General features: G+C 50.6%; 2 protein-coding genes across 2 annotated transcripts; one reads left to right on the top strand and one right to left on the bottom strand.

The window, feature by feature from the left end:
• The first annotated feature begins 1,683 nt into the window (after nt 1–1,683).
• LOC123087053 (glucan endo-1,3-beta-glucosidase 7) lies at nt 1,684–4,336 on the top strand. The gene is made up of 3 exons (XM_044508955.1): nt 1,684–2,088; nt 2,903–3,945; nt 4,045–4,336. Exons 1-3 carry the CDS (start codon nt 2,019–2,021, stop codon nt 4,186–4,188), a joined length of 1,257 nt encoding a protein of 418 aa, XP_044364890.1. The 5' UTR covers nt 1,684–2,018; the 3' UTR covers nt 4,189–4,336.
• Nucleotides 4,337–4,369: 33 nt separating this feature from the next.
• On the bottom strand, nt 4,370–9,159 carry LOC123087052 (cyclase-associated protein 1). The gene is made up of 10 exons (XM_044508954.1): nt 8,758–9,159; nt 8,264–8,435; nt 8,110–8,174; nt 6,634–6,934; nt 6,382–6,544; nt 5,605–5,714; nt 5,336–5,391; nt 5,176–5,232; nt 4,899–5,042; nt 4,370–4,776 (listed from the first exon to the last, which is right to left on the bottom strand). The coding sequence occupies exons 1-10, from the start codon at nt 9,028–9,030 to the stop codon at nt 4,690–4,692; spliced, it is 1,428 nt and encodes a 475-aa protein (XP_044364889.1). The 5' UTR covers nt 9,031–9,159; the 3' UTR covers nt 4,370–4,689.
• Between the last annotated feature and the right edge of the window lie 766 nt (nt 9,160–9,925).

Raw genomic sequence — 9,925 nt, 5'->3', positions numbered from 1 at the left:
AACCGGCCTGAAACGTCCGGACGGCCCGTCTAATCACTCACCGGTCATGAAAAATTAACCCAAACGAATGCCTCAATCTCGTTCCAAACGCCCATACTGTCTGGAACCCCTTATATCTATTTCCTCTGTTCCAAAATAGATGACCCAACTTTATATTAAAATTAATACAAAATCGGATCATATATTTTAGAACGGAGGGAGTAGCACAAATATAAGGCGACCCGGGCGCGTCCGCCAGTCGAAGCTAACAGGCCCGACCCACCACCGACCCCATGGCTGCCCCACAAAAAACCCCATCCGGCTCCTCGTTTGGAACCCTAGCTGACTCGCTCCCTCCGTCCTCTCCTCTTCCGATTCACCCGGGTGCAATGTCCAGCTCCGGCAGCGACTCTGGCTCCGACCTCGACGTTCACGAGGAGCTAGCCCCCCGCATTGCCTTGGAGTGGTCCAAGATGGACACCAGGGGCAGCTCCAAATCCGCAACGTCGCCGCAGCTCCCGCGCCAGCGCAGCGCGGACGCCGGAGCTGGACCCTCCATACCCGCGCTGAGCTCCACCAGGACAGCGCAGTCCGCACCGCCCCTGCACTGTCCCCTTACTTGCCGGCCGCTCCTCCGCGCGGGCAACGGTGGGTGCTAATCCCTGTGCCGCCGGCCCGCACGCGCACTCTGGAATAGGAGGCATGCGCCGCCTGCCGCGAGAGGCAGCGGGCAAGGGGCGGGGGGGGGGGAGCGGCGGAGCGGGCCGTGCGCCGTCGGCGCGAGATGCCGGCAGAGCCCAACGAGGAGGAGCGGCTCCTCGCCGAGGTCTACCGTTGGTCGATCATGACGGCGGAGACAGACGCTCAACGCCTCCGGCGAAAGAACGCAACAGACCTTCGGCTAGCCATAGAGTAGTCGGAGAGGGAGGCGAAGGAGATAGCGGCGAAGGCGGCTCGGGTCGCCAAACTAAAGCGGCAACATGATAAGGCCATCCGTTGGATGAAGGGGCTGTTAGTCCTGTTCTTCTCTGGCTCCGACTCCGATGGCAGCTCCACCTCCTCCGACGACCAAGATCTTCCACCAGCCGCGGACACCTACAGCTACGCCGGCAATCGGAAGGGGAAAGGCCCGGCGAAGAAGTGGTGAAGAAGCTCCCTCTTAAGTCTAATTATCGTTTTTAGTAGTTGAACTTGTGCGGCGATGAACTGCGGTGATCTTTTGGATAATGTAAAGTGGGTTTATGCATCTCATTGTCGGTTTGATGTCGATTTCTTTGTTCGTTGTTTGATCACGTACAGTATTTCAACGCGTTGCATGCGTAGCATGGATATATGATGCCGGATATGAGATACACGGATGTTGATAACGAATTATGATGCGCACGCGATCAGTGTCCGTGTCCGCGGGCGTTTGGGAGGCCGAATTTGCCCGTCACGGCCGGAGATGCTCTAACGGAGTACATGATGAGCGTTTGAGAGGGCGGATTTGCCATCGTGCTCTAACACAGAGGACAGGACGAGGAGTTGGTCGCATCCAGGTAGATACATCACCGATTCACCATGTACGGCCACCGCGCCCACCTCGATCCTGAGCCTGAACCGAATCCCCGATCCCACCCACGGAGCAACCCTGGCCGTCGGATCCCCGCACCGCTCCCTGGGCCACCTCACCCACTCGGGTCGGGTAGTTCAAATCCGGCGGCTCGGCTCCTTCCTTCCTTCCCGGTCTGGAAGCTTTCCTTTCTCTTTTGCAGCAGAGGAGGAGCGGGCCGGCCGGGGAGAGGGGCTTTCCGCTTTGCTTGCTTCCTCTTTCTCCCTCCCCCCCTCTCTCTCTTTCCAGCCTTTCTCCTCCTCGCTAAGCAACTCATCAGCTCAACTCACATCATCCGTGGTGGTGCCACACCACCACTAGTTAAACCGCAGCCTTCAGCTGGTGTAGCCAAGTGAGCGAGTGCGCGGCCACAAGGTAGCGGCAGCAGTACGAGGAAGCGGGCAGAAGGGACAAGAAGAGCTCGGTCGACCACGCGGCCGGAGCGGCGATGCCGCGGCCTCTGCTGGTTGCCCTCCTCCTCCTGGGGCTCTTGCTGCTCGTCCACGTCCCGTATGCTGGTATGATCTTCGGCTCCGTCGGTTACGCCTGCATCCGGTTCTTTGCTTTCTTCTTCGGCTAATCTGAATTCGGTTCTGTTCTCGGCTTCTCGCCGTTGCGGTGTTTCGACTTTGGAAGCTTCTTCTCACTTTCTTTTATCATTAGTACTGTACGCTCTTTTGAGATTTGAGCCAGTCGAGCACATGTCCAGATGTTCGATTCCTTCCTTCCTACTGCCACTGGAGCATCATCATAGCCCTGACAAGGAGAAAAATAAATAAATCGTTGGTAGTGTACCTTTTCTTCTTCTACTTCTTGGAATGGAATTCAGGTCACAGGGTAACTAAGTACTAGTAACTGACGTCTCTTTCACGTAGGTTCTTCAGCCAAAAGTGGCGTCGGTTCTTCAACCGTCCCCTTCGTGTCGACATGGTTCTGTTTTTAGCCCGGGAAAGAATGTGGGTGACAGTGAAATGAACCTACTTACATCTGTGGAAAACAACGGTGTCTGCGCTCTCAACCGTGCAACATTGTCAACAATTCGAAAAAAAATCCAATTATGCACGCGCACTCGTGATAAAATCCTACGTGCTCGCTCGTCGTGTCGTTGTGAGGGTGACTTGTACTAGCGCTGTACCGACCTGACACACTTTGTTTTCCAAGTCTACCCATTTGAAATTTTGAATTCCGCGGGGATTTCTTGTGCTCTTCACAAGTTTATTTACTGTGCAGTGACCTTAGGAGTGCATTTTGCCAACTATACTCATGTTGTTTACTAAAAAAAACTACTCCGTATATATACTTGTGTTGTTAACGGTGGGACACGTGTCGCAGCGCCGCAGTCCTTCATCGGCATCAACTACGGCGACATCGCCGACAACCTGCCGCCGCCGGCGTCGACGGCGCGGCTGCTGAAGTCCACCACCATCGGCAAGGTGCGCCTCTACAGGACCGACCCGGCCGTGGTGGCCGCCTTCGCCGGGACGAGCATCTCGCTGCTCCTCGGCGCCGCCAACGCCGACATCCCCTCCTTCGCATCCTCGCCGTCGGCCGCCGCCGCCTGGGTCGCCGCGCACCTCCCGTCGTCCTCCTCGCCCGCCGTGAACGGCATCTCCGTCGGCAACGAGGTGCTCTACTCGGGCGACGCCGCGCTCATCTCGCAGCTGGTCCCGGCGCTGCAGAACATCTACGACGCGCTGCCGGCCAGCTCCGGCATCAAGGTGTCCACGGTGAACGCCATGGACGTGCTGGCGTCGTCGGACCCGCCGTCGTCGGGGGCGTTCAAGCCGGAGCTGTCGGCCGCGCTGGACCCGCTGCTGGCCTTCCTCAGCAAGACCGGCTCGCCGTTCCTGGTGAACCCGTACCCCTACTTCGCGTACCAGGACGACCCCAGGCCGGACACGCTGGCCTTCTGCCTCTTCCAGCCCAACGCCGGGCGGCCGGACGCCGGGTCCGGGCTCACCTACACCAGCATGTTCGACGCGCAGGTGGACGCCGTGCGCGCCGCGCTGGACGCCAAGGGGTACAAGGACGTGGAGGTGGTGGTGGCCGAGACCGGGTGGCCGCACAGCGGCGGCGCCGACGAGGCCGGCGCCTCCGTGGAGAACGCGCGCGCCTTCGTCTCCAACCTCGTCTCCCACCTCCGGTCCATGGTCGGCACGCCGCGGATGCCCGGCAAGTCCGTCGACACCTACCTCTTCGCCGTGTACGACGAGGACCTCAAGCCCGGGAAGGCGTCGGAGAAGTCCTTCGGCCTCTTTCAGACCACGCTCACCGAGACGTACCCGACGGGGCTGATGAGGAACGGCACCGCGGGCCTGGCGCCGGCTCCGGCACCGACGCTGCGGCCGGCGAGCCCCCCGCCGGCGACACCGCAGGTGGGTCACCCATCACTCTGTCTGCCCTTGGATCTTGTTTGCTTTCGAAGTTTCTTGTGAACTTACGGTGGAGCTCTCGTCTCGCTTCTGTTGGTGCAGGTGACGCCGGTGCAGCCGCAGCCAAGCGCGTCGGCAGCGGCGACGTCGCCGCCTCGGCATGCTCGTAGTGCTGCTGAATCGCCTCGCACCGTGCCTGCCCTCCATGTGTTTGCTTGTTTCTTGTTCATGTCTCTGCTGGCCTGACCTTCCTTTTCTGTCTGCAATCTCTGTAATGTGTGTTGAGGCAAGCAACTTGTGTTCTGCTCATATGTGGTTTTGCACTGTCCAACTCTGATACGATGTGAACAAATATATTTGTTTCATAATCAGTTGGGAACCCTAGTTCGTTAAAGAAACAGTGTACCAACATCAATGACAAGGTAGGGACACGCCGACAGTCATAGCATATCATAAAAAGAATCATCATCCGAAGCATACTGAAGTATTTTGTTGGCGTACAAATAACAAAAAATACCAAGCAAGTGCAAGGAAAACATACAGGCCAGGCCCTACACACTGGTCAAATGAATGGCAAGAGAAACAACAATCTGCAGGCAGAACCTACGGCTTCAGAAGAAGTCAACAACCGAACAAGAGCTACAACAACTCTCAGCATACCACCATCTTAGAAAAAAAAACAAGGCAAAGGCAGCATCGAACAATCGAACAGCCACACACAAAAAAAGAAGATATCATCGGATTTATTTATGCGCCGGAATGAGAAACTGGGGATGTGGTGAACTGCCCGTCCTGGAAAAAATGGATGTACTGCTGCGGCAAAGGATGCTCCACCTGCAGCATAAGAAGCACACAAGGTTAGGTTGAGGCCTGTAGCTTATGTGTAGATACCCCAGCCTTATTCCGTAGTACAGAAGAGGAATTCACACGGTGCAAAAATAAAGATCGCATCTTACCCAGTCGCCATCAGTCTCGTCGCTAGGAACCAATACATTCATTTCACTGGATTTAGCCGAAGTAATGGAAGCGGCCAGTGATTCTTTGTTCAAGTATAACTGACACCCAGCTGTGTTGTCGATTGATATTGTCGGTGCGGTGCCCTACAGGTAAAGAGACGATGAGTTTAGTGCTTCACGACACTAGAAGCATGCCAAGTTCAAAAGGTTTGACCATCATACAAACAAAAGTGACACTTTTAGACCGATGACACGAATTCACAGAACAATCGAGTACCTGACATTGCACCTCAACGCCGTTGCAGTTGACAACCTCAAAAGCTGCTACGACATCCTGCATGACACATTAACTAAATTACTCTCGGCATATGCAATATTAATTCCAAAAAAGAAATGCAATATCAGTTAGCTGACGCCCCAGAATGGTTTTTGCTAACCTTGAAAACAATTCCAAATTTGGTGCATTTGTCGACGGTGATATTGTTTACTTTACCTGCAAAAAGTTTAGCATTTGCTATTGACCAAAGCTTCCAGAAGAACATAATATATCCGAAGTAAAGATATACTTGTATACGTTACTCCCTCCGTCTCATAATATAAGACGTTTTTGCAAACTGTTTTAGCTTGCAAAAATATCTTATATTGTGGGACGTAGCAAACCGTTTTAGCTTGCAAAAACATCTTATATTGTGGATGGAGGGAGTACCATTTACTTGAAGGACGGAATCCTTGCATCCAAACACATAGATAGACTGTTTAGAATCACACTCATCAATAGCAAGGTCCTTTCTACCAACTTGATTTTCGACCACCCATCTGCCATTTTAAAGAGGAAATGTAAAATAGATCAGTGTAAAGAAATATGCTCTCATTTATAAAGAACCACAATATTATCCTACTAATTAAATGGTGCAAGCTCCACCAAGCAGCATATGTAAATTATCGACACCAATAAGAAATATAGATTAGGAAAGAAGGTTAGCTTCTTTGATATCAGATGGAATTACATTATTCAAATACACAATTCAAAATTAATCCAATGTGCTTCCTTAATTTTCTTTGCAATAATTTCTCTTGATATTGCATTTAATTATCTCCGGTTAGTACGAGATGAGTGTTTTTCTTACACGAATTTAACTATCCCTTGGTCTTATGTGAAGTCATTTTCTCTGAAACTCTTTCATCTATATTTGTGCCACAAACCTCAACACGAGCATTCATCTAAACAATTCGTTAAACAGGATTACAAATCCATATCCTGTTTTCAGCTCCCTCTCAACTACGCGCAAGTCCATCTATTTCTGTGCCTGCTCTCTAACCCAACTAATCAAACACAAGGTTTCTATAACTATTCCACATGGTTGGGCCTGCCTGGCATTGATGCAGACCACCAAACAAACCCACAACGTATCAGTGACAACCTGTAATGACGTACTAGTAGATAATAGACGCTAGATAACAGTATGTTGTTTTTAGCACTCACTTGCGACCCATCTGAAGCTCCAGTTTTGGGGTTCCAGTCTTGGAGCCAAAGGTTCCTGCACGAGAAGTCTTCGCAGGAGCAGGGGCAGCAGCACTACTGGTCACAACACCACTTCTATCAGCACGGTTTTTAGCCTTCATGTCATCAGTAACCTTCCGCAGCCCTGTAAAAATAATAATAGGGCCTCATATGTATGTTATTCTAGAAGGAAACAAATCTCTGGTCATAGACAAAGCAGGTGCTATCATCTACCTGAAGTCACATCTTTGCCCCCACCGATCTCTTGAAACACAGCTGACATTCCTTGCTTAGGCTGCGAAGATTTTGGAGATTTGTCTGTGCTAAAAAGAGGAGCTGATGGTGCAGCAGGTGGAGGAGGACCCTTAGCCGCTGGGGCAGCAGCCTTTGGTGGTGCACATCCAGCAGGACCCCACACAGGCCCAAGAGGATAATATTTCTTAATATAATCCCTCAAGCCAGGTGTGTAGAGCTCCTTCAAAGCTTTAGCCCACTCAACGTGGTCAGCATCTTTGTTCTTGTACTCAACAAGAACCTAAGAGAAATACGGTGTATATGCATCATGAACCAAAACAACAAATACACATCTGGTTTCGTAGTAGAATGAAAATTTTCAGCTGGATCACTAATACCATTGTAATGTGATGCACTAACTAAATCACTCTTTGCGAGAGGACATCTTACAAAAATTAATCAAAATCACAAGACAATTCAGGCAAAACATAAGTAAATGTTTCACCCAAAATGTTCAATTACTATGAATTAGCATGTGTGGGTTTACAAATATGTAATCTTCATCAAAGGTTTCGGAAAAAGACATAAAAATTAACTTTATGCTACTCTAGGCCTTTTAAGAGTATTCCTATTTACTCATGTGAACCTAATAAGTAAGTTGTCAAAAACTTCATAATCCCGACCGTCCCCTTCCAGAATTATGTTGACAGGTCGATCTTGTCCCTTCCTCGGCACTCTTCCTCAGTCACTCATGCACACAGCACATCCCCCATTCCCCTTTTACCGGGTTTGTGAGCTCAGCTCTCAAATGCATCTTGTGCTGAATCTAAAAAAATTGGTGTGTCCTTTAGCTTTTATCTTGTACAAGATACAAGTTCATTCTCTCATTTCACTCTTTCTCATCCACCCAAACAAAATCCTGATTTGGCGACCAAAAATACAAAGTAGCATGTACTGTTTTAGATGCTTATAGGGTTCAATTTCTTCAGGATGAATATAACTTTAAAAACAAGGTTGTTCTAATGCTTTTGTTTTACAAAATACACCTATTACATGGTAAAAATAAATTTTAATTAAAGAATAATCTAGTAGTGACAACCAGAAATGATAAATGGGTTGTTTTGCTTGAATAAAGAAGGATGATAGCCATAAGTGTTACAGATGCATCTCACTAATCTATAGCAGACCTTTCCAAAAAGAAACAGCACCGAAGCATTCTTATCAGGCTTTTTTGCTATTCATAAATTTAACCACGGCAGTAGGTATAAATGCCACAGGTATTGTGGAGCAAGGACAGACCCAGTGCTAGAAGCTCCCACGGCAGGTGGGGTCCGGGGAAGGATTATACGAGGCAAAGCCTTACCCCTGCACAGTGCAATGCAGAGAGGCCGCGTCGAACCCAGGACCTCTTGGCACACTGGGGAGTACTTCGCCACTACGCCAGGCCTGTCGAAAATGGAATACTAAAAGACATACCTTGTTATTGTAGAACTCGGCCATCTGCCAGCTTTCTTCAACATGTGCTGTTGGGAAACTCATGCCTTGCAAGGTGGAAGAATAAAAGCAAATCAGGCGCGAAACATGTATAAACCTCGACCGGACTCAGAGCCAACGAAGCAATTTCACTAACCGCAGCCTTTCCCTAAGAACGCAACCCAAGCCAGGGCATGGAGACTGTCAGCAACACTCTTCATGTGATTGAAATAGTCGGGCCTCCTTCCTTCCGTCATAGCGGTTGCTTTCGCAATAGTATCGTTTAGAGGCTTGAGGAAATCCTGCGCTTTAGCCATTGATGCAGGTTTCTGCAGAACAGGGGGGAAAAAGGTTCAGTGATGTAAGAATTGCAGTTACAATTTTGCAGATCCATCAAGCACGGTAACATTGTACTATGCGGCAGCATCCAATACTGGACGCCATTACAACAGTGGCATCAGCCCCAGACGTCTCGATCAACGAAACCCTATATCTCCTGACCTAACCTAGGATCAAAATCTCGGGTCGACCAGCCATTTCCGCCGAACCAACGCCCCGGTGCCCCAGAACCGAAGGGAACGCCCGGAGATCTGAGGGCCGAGCGCAGACGTAGACAGCAGATCAGGGCAGGGAGGGAAGCGCGCGCCGTACCGGGTATTGCTTGGCCAGGATGAGGAGGTCCTTGGCGACGGCGAAGGCCTCGGCGAGCACGTTGGTGGCCTCGAGCACCGTCCCGCCGATCTTCTCGGCCGCGGCGTTGAGGCGGGCGAAGGCGTCGGCGAGGAAGTCGTCGTAGGCCAGGATCGCCGGATCCGACGACGCGGAGGCGCCCCCGAAGTCGCGCGCGGCCGAGGCCCCCGACGCGGCGGCGGCCTCGAGGCGCGCCACCGCGGCCTCGAGCCGCTCGACGAGCGCCTTCTCCATGGCGAGGCGAGGCGAGGGAGAGCGAATCGGGCCGCCGGGGTCGGTCGGTGGTGCGTGTCCGTGCGACGGTGTGCGAGCGAGTGCGTCTCTGTGGCGCCGCTTCTCCAATTGGTTGCGGTTTTGATGGACTCTGCGGCTTCGCGAGCGGCTTTCCCTCTTTTCTGTGGCGACAGGAAATACATGAGATTGTGAGATGCTGGGGCACTGGATAATTCCCCAAAATTAAAGTACCACATATTTTTTTAATCATGTACGGAGTATAATTTTCAAAACAAGATGAAAGTACCAAATATATTTTTAGTTTTTATATGGTAATTTGTGATCTACCAGTAGCATCTTGAAAGGAAGATTAGCATGACCTAATCAATCAGGAAATACAATCAATCTGGTAAAGGGTCGGCGATAAGGAGTCGTTGTTGCGTTACGCTTGCAAACATGAACTTTTGTTGCCTTTATCATTAAGTCGGTGAGTTGTTGCCGAAAGTTAAAGGCCACTACTAAAGTCTAGCAACGAGAGAGACGCTACATATTATCATCTTTTTGTTTAAAAAGTCTATTATATGTATGTTGTATTCGGTGTGTATAGTTAGAGTAATTGTCAATCTAGTTATGCATGTTGGTTCCCGCGTAAATTTTTATAACTTTTCATAGAACGGTACAATCAGCATATTCATTAGCAACGGCGTGAAAATTAGCGAACATATTTCTACGCTACCAGCTAGTTATAACTTTTTTGGCGCCAACGGACAAGAAAGCAAGAAACGTCGACACGGCATCAAGACCGGCCCTGAGAGGGGCTGGCCGCCCCAGGCCCCCAAGGTGGAAGGAGCCCCCACGTATGCAATTATGTACATTAGGTGTCTGGAAGGGGGCCGTGTGTAGCTGTGGGGAAAGA

The sequence above is a fragment of the Triticum aestivum genome, chromosome 4A (genome assembly GCF_018294505.1).
Source record: "Triticum aestivum cultivar Chinese Spring chromosome 4A, IWGSC CS RefSeq v2.1, whole genome shotgun sequence".
NCBI lineage: Eukaryota > Viridiplantae > Streptophyta > Magnoliopsida > Poales > Poaceae > Triticum > Triticum aestivum.
Note: the sequence above shows the minus strand (reverse complement) of the source record. Positions and strands in the feature narration are given on the sequence as shown.